Here is a 16,936-nt window from a genome sequence, read left to right on the forward strand (position 1 = left end):
CGGGCAGCTCCCGCTATGGCTGCGCTGCGGAGACTTCTGCGGCCGCCGCCTCGGCTCCCGCCTCCGCCCTCGCCTTCACTCTCGCCTTCCCATCCCTTCCCTGGGCCGTGCGGGCGGCCTGCGGGCATAGCCCCGGGCCCTCCCGGCCGGCCCTTCTGCCGGGAGGAGGAGGAGGGGGCTGTGGCTGAGGCGGCTTGGAGGCGGCGGCGGCGCTGGGGGGAGCTGAGCATCGCGGCCGCGGCCGGCGGGGGTCTGGTCGGCCTGGTGTGCTACCAGCTGTATGGGGACCCCAGGGCCGACTCCGCGCGGGCGCCCGCCCCCTGGCTCCCCTCCAAGAGCGCGGCCGCAGAGCCGGAGGAACCGCCCCGCGGCCGGGGGCTGCTTCCCATCCCGGTCGCCGCTGCCAAGGAGACGGTATGTGCGTGAGCACCTGCGCGCGCCCGGCCGGCCCGCAGGTGACTCTCGGGGTTAGGACCGCCAGGTGTTGCACCTGAGCGCTGGGGGGGACGGTGTGACAGCCGTGCAGGGCGCGCGTGAGACCGGACGTTGGGGGTTGTCGCAGTGTGACTCTGCGGCTACAGATCGGGACGTCCTGTGAGCGAGACAGAAATCTAATAGGCCAGGCAGCCCCGGGTCTGTTCACCCAGGTGTTGGGAAGACGTACATGATGCATCACGTCTTGATGCATCACATCAGGATCTTAAAGGTTGCTGCAGTCATCACCTATCTACCAAAACCCAAACCCACGACAAAATAAAACCAAAAAGCGACGCAGAAGAAGTCAAAGGCATGACAGGCAGAAAGTGGAGGGCCGCATATGTGAGAGAAAGGACTCCCAGGCAGGGCCATGCAACAACAAATGATGGAGGAGGTCCAGCGCAGTAGGAGGGCACCGAAGGAGGGTCTGAGGTCCCAGAAGCCTCGACATTATTGTATGGAAGTTTATTAGTCCCAAGAAAGGAAGTGCCAAAACTGTGTAGCCTCCCTATCATAGGTCAGAAAGAATGAATGAAGATGTCACCAGATTGGAAAAGAAAAAAAATTATTCAAAAAGTATATTTCTCTAATTTTTCCCCCCACTAAAGCCAGATATTAAGTAGGGACAGTGAGACGATGGAAAGTAGGGAACTGAATGAAGCTAACTCCTGCAGAAGAACTTCAGATGACAATGTTCAAGTCTCATTATGTAGTTGATAATATAAGGTAAAGGTGAGTGTAAGGCAAGAGTGAGTGAAGGGGCCTGAAGTTTTTGTCTTATCAGTATATTTAATAGTCATGTATGACTAGGAAATCATCTAGGGAAATTTTTCTTGCAAGACAAGAAGAGTGTGAGGGGCTTAGATGACAGTACTTTGGAAAAGAGGCAGCTATTCTGTTTCTAACTTTAATGAGATTTATATACCCTTTATTCTTTGACCAAATACGCAATGGTGATCTGATGTAAGTGCATCAGTTCTTTGGGAGATTGTTGTTGTATTTAGGGCAGGGAATCTATTTTATCGACCTTCTAGCAGCAAATCACACATACATACACATACATAGCATAAAGTATTTTTATACAATGAATACTTAAAATACTAGCAAATACCCTCAACCTTCATCACACACACACACACACACACACACACACACACACACACACACACACACACACACACACACACACACACACACACACACACACACACACATTAAGCTTGTGTCCTGATTGACCAAGTCAGAACTTTTAATCAACCATAGTTATCTGGGAACAGATTAGGATGGTAGTGAACGTTCACATGGTATTTTCTTCCTTCTTTTTTAAAATTCATTTTACTTTTGAAGTTGAGAGACAGTATCATGCAGTTTTTGAAAGACCACGCTCAGAAAGCTAGGACTCTGGCTCTACCATTCCCTAGATGTATCATTACTTAATCTCTCAATGCCTGTTTCCTCATCTGTAAATGAGGTTAATAGTGTCTTCCTCATAGAGTTATGAGAGTTAAATGAGTTAATATATTTAAAGGAGTTTGAATGGCACCCCTAGCAGGTAGTGAGCATTCAGTAAATTGGTTTTATTTTTATTTTGTTCATTTGTTTACCTATTTATTGTCTATTTATTTAATTACATTATTATTGCGTGGTGTTTATAAGAATTGCTGTACATTGTTTTAAAAGTCAAATAATACTGAAATCGTCTTACCCTTGCCAAGTCTCCAGTAGTATATCCTGATCATTATTCCTTTTTGTATTTTACCTTTCCCCCCACTGAAAACTTTTATAATCTTCTTTTTACCCCTGGTGTTTGAAAACTTCACAATAAGGAGCTTTGGTGTGGGCATTTTTTCATTTATTGTGCCTTATACTTGAGGGTCCTTTCAATATGGAAATTCACGTCTGAAAGTTCTCTATACTTTTCTTGTATTATTTCTTGGACAGTTTCTTCTCTATTTTCTTTTTTTGGAATCTCTGTTAGTCTGAAGTTACACCTCCTGACAGATCCTAATTTAATTCAAATTTTAATCTTTCTTAAATTCTAACTTTTTAATCTTTTTGTTTGTTTTTATGAGAGATATCCTTGCCTTTATCTTCCACCCTTCCTATTAAGTATTTTATTTCAGCTATTCTAATTTTTTAATTCAAAGAACTATTTTTGTGTTCTCTGTTGTTCATGTGTTCATTGTATTTTGTTTTAAGTCTGCTAAATTTCTCTTTTTATTATAAGGGTATTAATTATAGGGTTTTTAAAAATTGTCTTCTACCCCATGTATTGTGTGGTTTCTTCCAGGTTTTTTTTTTTTTTTTTAATTCCTGTTTGATTTTCTAAGCTCTCACTTTCATTTTGGAGGTTTTCCTCACTTATCTGTGGTTGTTATCTATCTGTATTTGAGAGCCACTCAGAAGCTCTTCGTACACGGGCATGATTTTTCATTTGCTAACCTGGGCTTTCATTAGAGTGGCATCCAAATGTCAGTATTTTATAAGTCTTTTTCTCTGGTGTCATTGCACTTCTTCAAAGAATAGGTGAGGTGGGAGGAACAGTAATCTTCTGGGTTCAGGCACAATTGCACATATGTGTGAGAGCATGTATGCTGGGGGAGTGTCCAGTGATGGACTTATATATTGTTCTCTAATCCTCTCTTTTCATGCCCACCACTTACTCTCCCTCCACAGTAACTTGTGTTCCCTGGGTCTTATCTTTTTTGAGGTCTGTACTGAAAATCAGCTAACTTCCACTTGGTCTCCTCCTCCACAGTACCCAGGTAGTGTGTCTGCTCCCCTAGGTCAGTTATCACTCCTCCAGCTCTTCAATTTTATAAAATTTGATGAATTCTCTTGAGTGTTTTAGTCTCCTCTCCTTTCTTCTTTTTTAGTTCTCGTATGTTTACACCTTTTGAAAGATTCATTTACTGGGATTTTAATGTGGTTAGGGGAGGAAGGGGTTCAAAGAAACTCATGAGGTCAATCTGCCATTTGTCAGAAATATTTTAAACCTGTGTTGCCTCCTCATTTATTATGCTTATTTGATTTCCCTGAAGTGGTAGAAGTGATTCCTTTTGATGTTTCAAACTATAGCTAAGAACCTTTGATTTATAAGGCCTCTTTTAAGCTGCATTTTATACTGAACATAAACCTAGCATATAAATTAACCTGTACGTGTTGTGAGAATAATGTAACTGATGGGAATGAACAGCAGGAACCTACAGACATGCAGTTCTGTTACCACAGCCTTGAAGATTTTTGTTTTAAAGACATTGCCTCTGAACTTCCTCCAGAAGGCCTTCCCTGACTCTATAGATTTGTTAAAATACCCCTGCTTATCCTGTAGCCCCAGATGATGACTTTGTGCAATTATTTGTTAATTGTCTTCTCTCCTTAGTCTTTTAGGGAGTGGCATTGTGTTTGTCTTGATCACCTTTATGTCTTCATTGCCTCCTATGGAGCCTAGCCCTGGTAGGCACACAATAAATACTTGTCAAATGAATAAGCCCGTGCTAAATATTTACATGGGATATACACATTGAAAAGATACAACCACATTCTGTGAGAGTTAACAGTTTCATATTTTGTTCAGCCAAAGTAGTTATTTATAGCATTAGAAATGGGAAGACATCAGTCAAGGTCAAAATTCCACGCTTCGGGAGACCATATCACGTGACATTGTATTTATTTTAATTGTGCAAGTTTGGCTTGCCAAATTTTTTTCAGTAAATGTGGCCTTGAACTTTATTAATGTTATAGAGAGATGTTGACAAGATTCTGTTAAGAACCTACAGTTTTAACCTTAAAGCATTATTTTTATTAGAGAAAAAATTTGGGCTCTAAAACTGCCTTTCTGGTTCAGGTTCAAAATTTTTTAAATCTACTAGATTGATTAACATACTTTAATCCAGTATTTTACCTATTATATGTAACGCATGATCTGTTTTATGGTTTGATCATCTTAAGAAGCTTTAATCAGTTTAGTCTTACTCTCAAGTGGAAAAGAGCAATACTTTTTATCTCTTTTGTATATTTCTATAATAATTGCTAATAATTATGCATTGTTTCTTTCACTGTATACCTCTTCTAACATCTTTTTAAGGCAGCACGTTTTGAGACTTGAGGTAATGCTCATTCTTTCCCAGAATATTGAAGAATTTGCCAGATGTGTAAATGTAGAAGAGTCTTATGAGGGGAGTCACACAGTTGTGAAATAGGAAACAGGTTAATTCTGTGTAGAATAACCTTGTTGTATAGGAAGCTAAATTAGGTGATCCCCTCTTTTGGTTTCCTGGTAGAATCTGGTAGATTTATTTGTCACAGGGTAGCCAGCTAAGATGTTGCTGCCTCTTCGGTGAGAGTGTTAGAGAGTATGGTTCTCCATATTCTTTAATTAAAAAAATACATGTCAAGCAGTTTGTTTGTTTGTTTGTTTTTGCCACGCCATGCGGCTTGTGGGATCTTAGTTCCCCGACCAGGGATTGAACCCAGGCCCTCGGCAGTGAGAGCACGGAGTCCTAACCACTGAACCACCAGGGAATTCCCACATCAAACAGTTTTTAACAATAATATTTCTTTAGACAAGTGATAGTTATGGCTTTACTAGGAAAATGGCAGTGAAGCACTTGGAAGTTGCTGGATTGGAGAGAGATTCTGGAGGTAGGATCAACAGGATTGGTAGTTGATTGGATTTTAGGGATGAGAGAGGTGGAAGAGTCTAGGATGATATTCAGGTTTTTGTCTTGGGTGACTTGGGTGGGTTGTGCAGTAATTCACTGAGACCAGGTCTTCAGGAAACAAACAAACAGGTTAGGGGTAGTGGTCATGGATGATGAGTTTTTAACTTGCACAGTGGATCAAGGTATCTTTGGACAGCTGAAGGGAAGCTTCCAGCTGGATACATAGGTCAGAAGCTCAGGAGAGAAATCTGTATTACACATACAGATTTGGGAATCATCAAGTGGTAAAAGTCATAAGAATGGATGATATTGTTCATAATATGTAGAACAAGAGAAAAGCACTTAAGGAGAGAGCCCTGGTGAGCATCAGCGTTTTAAAAGACTGACAGAGAAATGGAACTCTGCAAAAAGCTGAGATCCAGACAGAATAAAGCAAGCCAGGAGAGTTGTGGAAGCCAACAAAAGACTGCACTTCAAATAAGAGGTATTCAGTTAGAGTGAACGCTACGAGAGGAGGTCAGCTAAGACGAGAAGTGGGAAGTGTTCAACGGTTTTAGCAACAGGGAGGTCATGGGTGATCTTGGTGAGATCTTGAAGGTGAAAATCACATTATAGTTGGCTAAGTTGAGAGTAAAGGTAAAGAAAAGCTGAGGTGGACAAGGTGAAGCAAGTGTTGACAACCCTTTCATGAATTTGGCCATGAAGAGAAAAAGAGGTCAGAGCTCAAAGGACTACTATTGTAGAATTGATTTTTTTCTTAATGAAGGACCCTTGAATATAATTTAATTGCTGATGGAAAGAAGAGGAACACTAAACCCAAAGGAAATAGAGGATAATTGATTTGCCAAGGACCAAGGTGGAGATGGGAGCTGAAAGTTAAAGCACAGGGAAGAGTTTAATCTTGGATAATAGGAGATGCCATTTCCGGTGTGACAGGAGGAAGGGCTGGGAGGAGGCAGAGAGCATACATGTTTAGTGGGAAGCAGTCGAAGGAGTTCATGCCTGATGGCTTTTATTTTCTCTGTGAAACAGAAGATGATGTCATCTTCTGGGAGCAAGATAGTAGAAATTTGTGGAGTCACCAATGACAGAGATTTGGGGGAGAGTAGAGGATTGACATAGACACTAAAAAAAACCTAGAAAACCATGAAACCTTTTAATTTGCTCACGTTTAGTATTTGCAAGTTTAAATGTGAGTCTTTAAATGATAAAATGAGATTTTAACTTGCTCATGAAATGCAGAAGTTTTTCGATGAATATTTTTACCTGGTCACAACTTTTGCTGTTCTAATTCTTGTTTATGTTATCTCTTTTTTTGAGATGTATAACTGTTAGTAATATGATTTAACTAGTACTATTTTACCCATGATGTAATATTTAACTTACATAGGGAATGCACCTAACTTATAGTACACTCCAAATTTTATTCTTTCTGTTTAAACTTGATGGGCAAGTTTAAACTGGACAGTACTAATTCTCACTAGTACTAATTCTGATTTCCTGTAAGTATGTGCCAAACACTGAGAATTTGAGTAACTTTATTCTGTGTAGTGTAAACACACCCATGTTGGAGAAAAATGTGTTTTAAAAAATTGAACAAGTTTTATTTATGGCATTATGTAGCATTAAAGAAAACACCTAGGGCTTCCCTGGTGGCGCAGTGGTTGAGAGCCCTCCTGCCGATGCAGGGGACACGGGTTCGTGCCCCGGTCCGGGAAGATCCCACATGCCGTGGAGCGGCCGGGCCCGTGAGCCATGGCCGCTGAGCCTGTGCGTCCGGAGCCTGTGCTCCACAACGGAAGAGGCCACAGCGGTGAGAGACCTGCGTACCGCAAAAAAAAAAAAAAAAAAAAAAAAGAGAGAGAACACCTAGTCATTTGTATACTAAGTAGGGTTTTCTAGACATATTGTTTTCTTCATCTTCCTCTTTAAGTAACCCTTTACTCCTTTATCCTTTGATGTATTACTAGATTATATAAGCTAAGCAAAATATGGAACTTTAGTGCCGTATCATTTAATTGACTGGCATAGTGTTTGCTCATTACAGAATTATTTTTCCAAATTGGAAAAGTAGACTCCATCTGTTTTTTTTTTTTTTCCCATTCACTAGTTTGCCTTTTAACAATTTTAATACTCCATCTCTGGAATTTAGAATACAGAAAGTGTATATAAAGGAATTTCAAATAATTCCATTTTTTTTCCTGCTTTCTGATAAGGATGATATCTATCCAGTTGACACTCTAAGTATCGACTAGGTGAGAGATTTGGATTTTCCATTTCCCTGGAAGGAGTATAATGGATTGTTCAAATTGCTTGCAGCAATTCAGAGTGAACACTTCCTAACCAGCCTCACATCGGGTCAGAAAGGCTGTTATAGGTTAGGTCCAATTTAAGCTAGCTCCAACCTGTTGAAATTGGTTCTATTCAGATAGGATCATCTAAACTTCTTCCAACCACTTTAACTTTATTCTTACTGATCTAAGGTGGAATGTGGTTTGTAATTCTCCATATACATACAAGCACATTCACTCTTGTCCCCAGGAGATTAAGAAAGGTTTTGAGACATTACTGTCATCAGGCTCAATGATGGAGTCCTAAGGACAGTAATAGAAAGCTTTTGGACTAGGGTTTATGGTGATAGGAGATCAGTGTGACTCAGACTTTACCTCCTTTCTGCATTCGATCTTTGTTGTCATGTGGCTTCCTCCAGACTGCTTGCTATCCAAATAAATGTGTCACATCAGGATTTTATGTCCTCCTAGTAAAGAATACAGTCTTTGTAACCCTTTGGTCTAGTACTGTGCAGCTGTGCTATCACATATGCCTGTCATGCTCTCCTCTGATCTGCTAGCCCCGGTGATTACCTGATCACCGTAAAAGGTCAGGTAGGAGTGTTGATTCAAGTCTTTTATAACACAGACTTAATCAAAGTCAAGCCATCCTATTTGGGGAGCAACGTTAAAAGTCTGTATTTCATACTTTGATCTAATATTCTAAATTTTGTTACTCAAAAGTACAAAAGTGCTACTGTGAACTAAATATTTAGTTATCAAAAATATTACACCTGTACATCACCAAATAATTAAATCTAAAACTTATCCTGAATCATTATAGTAGTTATTTAAAATTTTTTATACAACTGTAGGCAAGGAGGCAAACTTCTCAAGGTTCCTGCCATTTGCTGGCAAATTCTAGGAGAATAGCACTTGGTGTCTTTGGTCTTCTACCGACACCCCTCATCTAACAGAATTTGGAACATGGCTAAAGCCATAGATCAGGCTGAACATTGATCTTCAGTAGAATAGTGAAAACTGGGAGGATACGGAAAAGTGAACCAGAGTGGGATTATCAAAGTGTCAGATTTATAAGGGCAGAAGTTAGGTTGTAGGCGTGCATTGTTTGATTAAAGGCTGATAGAGAAGTTCTAGAAACATGTCTTCTCCATATTTTGGTGATATGTTTTATTCAGGACTTTACTCCGATTCTCTTAGAATCAGAGAAAGTGGCATTCTTAAATGTACTATATAATTCCAGTGTCTGCCGCTGTGCTTTCTTAATTGTAGGCGAGTACAGTGGCTCCCTGGGAAGTTTAATTCCTTTGGAAAGACAAGGTACTGGGGAACAGATGGGTCAGTTACCTAACTTAGAAAAATTGGTGGAGACGCTGTGGTGTAACTACTGATTCACTCACAGCACCACATCCTAGTCCAAAGCAATCTGATCTTCACATAGTGTTTAGCTTCTGCGTGGGAAAATACAGATCTTCCTCCCTTGCCTTTCCCTCATGTCCTCCCTCTACAGTGATCTCTGCCCATTGCTGCTTATGATTGCCCTCTACAGCAGCTTTAAACTCAGGGATGAAAGTGATTATGGAAATAACACAGGCTGAAATAAGTAAAAGCAAAGTGCAATGAGGAGCAGTTGGCTTGGGGTCAGGAGAAATAAGTCAAAATGATGACTTTGCCTTTACTCACCTGTGCCCTGTATAGCTGAGTCAGCAACCTTTAAGCTGGCTTTTCAGGAAGTCTCAAAAAACACTTTTATTTACATTTACTGGCCCAAACTTAGTCAAGCGGCCCTATCTAACTGCAACAAAGCTTGAAGAATGTGACCTTATTCTGTGTGCTGTTGGGCCTAGCTAAACATCAGAGTTCTCTTTCTAAGGAAAAACTAGAGAATGAGCAATAGGTATCTTTCGGTCTTTGTTAGTTGTGAAGTATATTGTGTTGGGAGAATGGCTTTTAAGTGAAATGAAAATGCTCGTAAATAAATTACGGGATGCTCATTTAATAAAATAAATGGTTTAGACTTCTGGTTTTATCCATACAGCATGCTGCATAATCTGTCCTAAAAATATTTGAAACATCTTTTTACATGCCATACCATGCTTTTAAGAAATTAAAGGAAATTGCCCGCTGCAGGAATAAAGAGGAAACTAATAACTAGAACAGTGTGACCTGTGGCTTAAGTGGGAAGCAATGAGTCATTATTCATGGAATTCTAGGGATGTGGATTTTAATGCCTATGTGGGGACAAGACCTTGGGAAGTTGGAACTGAGACACCACCTCCCTAAAGCCAGAGCCCTTATCAACAGAATGGACTAGAAGAAAACCATCCCTGGTCCGCCAGTACAAGTTGATGACAGGGAGGCCTGACGATGTCTGCATGGGCTCTAAGTGGAAAAAAGGACTCTCTTGGGCTTCCCTGGTGGTGCAGTGGTTGAGAGTCGGCCTGCTGATGCAGGGGACACGGGTTCGTGCCCCGGTCCGGGAAGATCCCACATGCCGCAGAGCGGCTGGGCCCGTGAGCCATGGCTGCTGAGCCTGCGTGTCCGGAGCCTGTGCTCCACAACGGGAGAGGCCACAACAGTGAGAGGCCTGCATACCGCAAAAAAAAAAAAGGACTCTCCTGAGAATGTATAAAAATGGTCCCACACTCCCTCAAACGGGTTTAGAGTTAGAACTTCTATTACCCATGCAGAGAAAAAGCTGTTGCAGCTGGCAGAAAGAAACGCAAAACTTCTTTGGAGGGAAATGCCCTGAACACTGGCCACATGTAATTCCTACAGAGAAGGTCTCCAAGAGGATAAGCTCATAATCCAAAGTACAAAGTATATTAAGTTCTATGAAAGAGAGTCAGCAAACTGAGTGATTAGACTCCTGACAATTTAATAATAGGATAATTTGGTTGTCTATAAATTAAGTATTTTCAAAATGATTAAAGACATAATGAAAAATCAGTATGAAAAAGAGTAGGTAGATTATAATAAAGAATCAAATAGAACTATAGAAATGTAAAGTATAGTCTTTGAGGTTGGGTAGATTAGGCAGCATATAAAATGTAACTGAAAGAGGCAGTTAGTAATCTGGAAGATATGGAACTACACAGTAACACAATTTTAAAGAAATGGCAAATACTAAGGAGTGTCTAAGAGACGTGCATAATCGACTGAAAGGGTCTAAAATTCATCAATTAGGGGTTACAGACTAGGAGAAAAGAGAGAATGAGAGGCAGTATTCTAAGAGAATATACCTGAGCAGTTCTCAGAAAGGAACAAAAACATTAATCCTAAGTTTCAGGAAGCATAAACAGTCCTGAGCAGGATAAATAAAAATAAATCTATATTTAGTCACATTATAGTGAAACTGTAAAATCAAAGATAAAGGGAAAACAGGGCCAGTTTCCTACAAAGGAATGGCAGTTGGACTGTTGAAGACTAATCTGTGACAACGGATGGAAGCTAGAAGATAGTAGACAATGTCTTCAAAGAGCTAAGAGAAAATAATTGCCAACTTAGATTTTTTTACCTAGGTACATTATTGTTTAGGAATGAGGATAAAATAAAATCATTTCTTAAAACTGAGAGAGTTTACCAGTCTCTGATCATCATTGAAGGACCTATTAAAGAATGAATATTAGGAAGAAATGAACATGAAAAAAAGGTGAAATTCAAGAAGTAATGGTGAATAAAGAAATTGGTAAAAATGGGGTAAGTCTTAAACATTGACTACCTATTATGACGATAATTATTATCATTTTGAAAGGAGTTAAACCAAGGTGGATCTCAAATAGTGGACAACAGTGATCTGCAAGAAAATAGGGCTTGATTGGAGTTTAAGTGTTCTATGTGGGAAACAAAAATAAAATTAGATGCCTACCCTATGCCATAATAATCCAGGTGGAATAGAGTCCTAAATGTGATAAGTAAAACTTTATGATATTTAGAAGAATATATGTGAAAATAAAATTTTGATCCTAGGAGGAGGAGGATTTTCAAAACAAGGCAAAAAGCACAATGGAAAATACTGCTACCTTTCACTTCATTAAAACAAAAATATCTACTAAAATACAAAGAAGTCTTGGAATGGAAGAAGATACTTAGAATACATAGCACTCACAAGGAATAAGCATCCAGAATATATAGTGATGATCTACAAATTAGTAAGAAAAACAACAACACAATAGAAAAATGGACAAAGGGTTTGAACAGGCAGTTCAAGAAAAAGATATTCAAAAGACGAGTAAACACATGAAAAGATGCTCAGCATCACTAACAATAGGGAAATATAACTACAGTGAAACATTGTTTCTTAATTAGATTGATAAGATTAAAAATAGTGACAATAACTGTGGACATTGATGTGGAGCAATAAAAATTCTCATGCTCTGCTAGTAGGGGTACAGATCTTTGGAAAATAGATTGCCATTATGTGTTAAGTTGAAGATTCACATGCCTGTAACTCAGAAATTCTATCTAAGTGTAAACCCTTGACAAACTGAAAGGTGTACAAGGAGACATAGATAACAGTTCTTTTACATGTTCCTGATACTCCATTTCCCATCCCACAACAGCTATTCAGAAACGATGCATCTATCTCGACCTGCAGCACGTCCCACTTTTGCCCAGGCTCAGGCAAGTGCCTTCCATTCTTTACAGAGGAAATGATCTATCAGAAGTAAATTTGCTCAATTTATTACTTCCTCACAACTAAATTTGATTTCATCTCACCCTCACTTCTAGTTCCATAGGAAAAATGAATCCTTCTGTGAGACTAGAGAAAAGAGTTTGGAGATCATAAATGGGTATTGGATCTGTGATTTTTTTTCTCTAGCAGTACCCAGTAGTCCCAGAGATGGAGCAGTTCTGGGTGATGATGTAGGGTGTTTATAGAATTTTGTCCCTGAATTTTGAAATTGGGAAGTCAGAGAGCTTTGAGGCTAAGTTAACTAGATGGGCCATTTGCTTGAATGTCTAAGTTCTCTCTGACGTGATTTGGGGTGATGAGGAAAACCATGAGTTATGTTTCAAAGTCCTCTTTAATAAGTGAGTAGGAATGCCTACAAGTTGCCACTGGCAAGGTAGTATGTGATATAACCAGAGCATATCTGCCTCCATCAGTATCAGTGATTCAGAATTTAAATATTTGCCAAATATTAGTGTCAAAGTGAAGTTGGTGGCAGAGAAAAGCACAGAGTCTTCATCATTACCAGTGACAAAAATAGTGACTGATAAAAGACAGGAGATCAGATTCATTCAGTTCCACAAGTATGTTGAACTCTTGGGATTATGTTTAGGACCAAGCTCTACAGATGAAGGAAGATTATTTTAAAAGGAAACATTCTACCCTTGGCCAGGAAAAATCCTTGGATAACTTCTCCTTAATTTTTTGGATATATCACAGTCCTGGAGCATTATTTTTTCCCTGCAATGTACTCTTCTCCAGAAAGAAATATCAGATGAAGTTATCTAATTACATACTTTCATTTCCTGCTTACTTCTTGTCAAAGCATTCACATTGTCTCCAAGACTCACAATCAACTTAATATACAGAATCATATTCAAATATGATGTTATTAGAGTAGACTAGTTTGTATTGACAAATGAACCTTCACATTTCAGTGGATCAACCCGATAAAATCTTATATTGTTTATGTAATAATTCTGGGTGGGTGATTGGTTGTTCGGAAGACTCCTCCATGTGGTTCTCTTTCATGTAGACATTTAGACTTCCTGCATGCCTAGGAAGATTAATTACTGCATTAATATAATGTATTTCTCTGCCACCAACTACTTCAATCAGCATACCCTTAGCTTTTCAATTTTCATTATAAGAACTGATAATTCCCAAGTTTAAACAAGAATTTTAATCAAAAGTATGTATATCACACATAACAACATTATATGCATAGATTTTATACTGTCCTTGTGTAGTCCTCAGTAATCTGTCTGCAAAAATAAATCTTAACTGCCTTGATGAACCTGAAGGTGAATCTGCTTCCTACCTCAAGCCTTACAGTTCCCTTTTGGTAGGGGAAATTCACTGGCCTTAATCTCAACAGTCACTGCCTTTTGGACCTGATCTACAGCCATTTTCCAGGTGTGTACTTTGTAATCTGCTGGACATTTATGAGCCTGCTATGGTTCCTGCAAATAAACACTGCACAGTTCTGTATTTAGGGCCAGTGAAGAAGTTACTCTATTTCCTCGACATGAGCATTTTTCTCTTCTTTCTTGGGTAACTTTCTGGATGGGACTATTTCAGACTTTCTCTTAGATGATGAAACTGAATCTCCAAACAGTACTTTCCAAGTATAAAAACTTTACAACTGGGGCTTCCCGGGTGGCGCAGTGGTTAAGAATCTGCCTGCCAATGCAGGGGACACAGGTTTGAGCCCTGGTCCGGGAAGATCCCACATGTCGCGGAGCAACTAAGCCCGTGCACTGCAACTACTGAGCCTGAGCTCTAGAGCCCACGAGCCAGAACTACTGAGCCCACATGCCTAGAGCCCGTGCTCCACAACAAGAGAAGCCATCGCCATCACAATGAGAAGTCTGCACACCACAACAAAGAGTAGCCCCTGCTCGCTGCAACTAGAGAAAAAGCTCACATGCAGCAATGAAGGACCAACTCAGCCAGAAATAAAATAAGTTAAAAATAAATTTAAAAAAAAGAACCTTTACAGCTAATTTAAAGACTACATATTAATTATGCCTTTAAAAATATTTCTCAAATGAGATATGGTGTGTACAGGGGTTGAGTTTTAGGACTCTGCCACTGTCTGTTTCTATAATGATCACTAAGTCATTTCTCCTTGCAGGGACATCATTCTTCTATGAAATGTCATAAGTAGGGATGACTGATTTGAATCTGTAAGGTCTATTTCAGCTATATAGTTTTTTAATCTCAAAATCACTTCACTCTTTCTAATACTTTATTGAGTTATTATTAGTAGTTGCTTTAATTTTGTTCACATCCCTTAATCCTCTCCAAACTTAGTTTTTAAATCTATTCTATAAATTAAGACATTAGTTTTATAAACTTTGTCCCAGATAATGCCTTTTAGGCTTTCATTTCTGTTAAGTTCAAGTGACATGTAAGTTCTTCCAGAAAATTTAATGCCAGTGTGATGGGAATAAAGTGCCAAAACTCAGTAATATTCCATGATTTTTAAAACTTGTTTATCCTTTTCAATATTAATTTCTACAAGTGAAAAATTGATTCATTACTTTAAACATTTTATACCTTTTGTTAGTGCTTCTATTGTACTCTCTTTTTAGAGTTATTTTTGCCAAAATTAAAAGATACAGAGAATCATATATACTACTCAGAATTAATCATTGTTACCATTTGGAAATATTTGTTTCTAGTCTTTTTCAGAGATTTAAAACTTACTAAGTATGCTGTCTTTTTTAATAGCAGTATTGAAGAACATTGGCTTTCCATAGAGTTTCTCTTCATTTTTTCAAACTTAGCAATCTTAGCAATAGAAACAGTTGTTAGCAGAGTTATGGTTAAGAGTGTGGTCTGCAGAGTCAGAATACCTAGATTGGAATCTCCGCTCTTTCACTGAGGAACCTTGCCAAAGCTAAATAATTTTACATGCTTCATTTTCCTCATTTGTAAAGTAGGGATAGTAATAGTACCTACATTATAGGATTATTAAGAGGGCTTAAAATGGCCAGGCACGTAGGAAGTTCTTGTAGGTGTTAGCTATTTTTTTTTTTAATTTGTGGCTAAATAGGGACTTTGTGTATGCATAGCAGCAGAGTTACACTTGTCAGATTATTGCCTCAGCTCCAGATCTACCTTTTCTTGCCCTGCTTGTGATGCTGCTGCTGGAAATTGCAAACACTTCTTCTTTGCCAGGAGATTGTGACAGGGACACTGCAGGCAGAGGAGGCTTCTGTCACTGGCTCTGGCGTGCCTCTCTTCTGCTTGTTCCCGAGGCAGCACTGGGACGCCCCATGACACTCATCTTCAGGCTCTCCTGTATCAGTCAGGGGCCAGTCAGAAACAGAAGCAGTTAAGGTTTAATGTAAAGAATTATTAACTATTTACAGGGGATTAGCTACTAAGAAGGAATCAGAATTAAAAGGAATACCCTAGGGCTGAGAGAGAGTATCCAAGGAAGGAACAAAGTTGGAAGGCAGCGGCCTCCCTAGGTTGGGATTCAGGCCTCGTTGGAAGAGGTGTGTTCACCACTAGAGCTTTTCCAAGTTGCTGGGCTGAGGCTGGCGGATAGAGAACCAGAAGCTGGGACTGGCAACCTGGAAGCCTCCTGCTGGGGTGCAGTTGGACCAATGCTGGCAGACAGGGAACCATGGACCGGAGCTGGCCTGCAGGAGACACTGCCCCCAGCCCGCCCCCAAGCTGGGATGCAGCAGGCCAAGGCTAGTTGGCGGGTGGGGAATCTCAAGTTGGGACTAGCAAGCAGTAAACCCCCCCACTGGGGCATAGGTAGGTCAAGGAGACTGACACTGATCTTATTTAATGTTTTTTGTTTGGTTGTTTATAAATGATCCAAAAGAGAGGGGACATAGTTAAATCTCCAAATATTCAAGTTCTTCCAGAGAGTAAATTGCCAACTTGACGGGGATGACCTACAAGAACATTTTTAAGGCCTATATAAGTGAGTAGAGAAAAAGGGCAGATGGGTTGCTCTGTGGCTGGTGTTCTGGAATGAATGTTTTGTGTCTCCCCAAAACTCATATGCTGGAGCCCTAACCCCCAGAGTGGCTGTATTAGGAAATTGGGCCTCCAAGGAAGTAATTAAGGTTAAATAAGAGTGGGATCCTGATCTGATAGGATTAGTGTCCTTACAAGAAGAGACGCCAGACAGTTTGCCCTCTCTTTCTTTCTGTGCCCACACACTGAGGAAAGGCCATGTGGGGACATAGAAAGAACATGGCAATCTACAGGCCAGAAAGCTCGCACCATGACCATGCTGGCACCTTGATCTTGAACATCTAGTTTCCAGAACAGTGACAAAATAAATTCTGTCACTTAAGCCATCCAGTCTATGATACTTTGTTTTAGCAGCAGGTAAGTTCACGGTGATTCATTTAGGGAAAAACAGTCCAAACTATTAATGGTATGTTGTGTTTGTTTCTTTCAGTTGTAATCTAGAAAAACTATTTTGGAGTGATTATGTAACCAGGCCTAGAAGACAGTGGCTCAGTGCATAGCTAGAGGTTTTGTCATTACGGGTCAGCCATCACTCTCAAGAAATAAATAGAATACCACCTATTGTATAATCTAGGTGTTTGGAGCTGAGCCAGGAAGATTGAGAGAAAGGGAGTAGTGTGTGAGGCAGATGAGAGCCACAAGGAAAGGCCAGGCAACTGGAATAGTTTTGTCACCATGGACATATTTAGAGAACTCCCAACTTATAGTGACACAGAGGTACTGAGCTGCCACATTCTGTGTGTGGAGCTGAGGTGCCAACGACTGTTTCTGGACCCTGCTGATTAATAGAGAGGATACTCTTCATAAACTGATTCTATTGACCAGGG

At 39.9% G+C, this 16,936-nt stretch overlaps 1 protein-coding gene across 9 annotated transcripts in view; it reads left to right on the forward strand.

The window, feature by feature from the left end:
- Positions 1 to 16,936, forward strand: part of MICU3 (mitochondrial calcium uptake family member 3) — a gene marked incomplete at both ends in the record, with an annotated part of 88,390 nt that continues 71,454 nt past the window's right edge. For 8 of the 9 annotated variants that reach the window (XM_079726651.1, XM_079726655.1, XM_079726647.1 and 5 more), the window contains one exon: positions 16 to 414. In XM_079726651.1, the coding sequence (XP_079582777.1) occupies positions 16 to 414 (399 nt within the window). Of the gene's footprint in view, positions 415 to 16,936 lie in introns of all 9 variants that reach the window. The other variant, XM_079726656.1, reaches the window with a different exon arrangement.

Source organism: Hyperoodon ampullatus, assembly GCF_949752795.1.
Source record: "Hyperoodon ampullatus genome assembly, chromosome: 20".
Lineage (NCBI taxonomy): Eukaryota > Metazoa > Chordata > Mammalia > Artiodactyla > Ziphiidae > Hyperoodon > Hyperoodon ampullatus.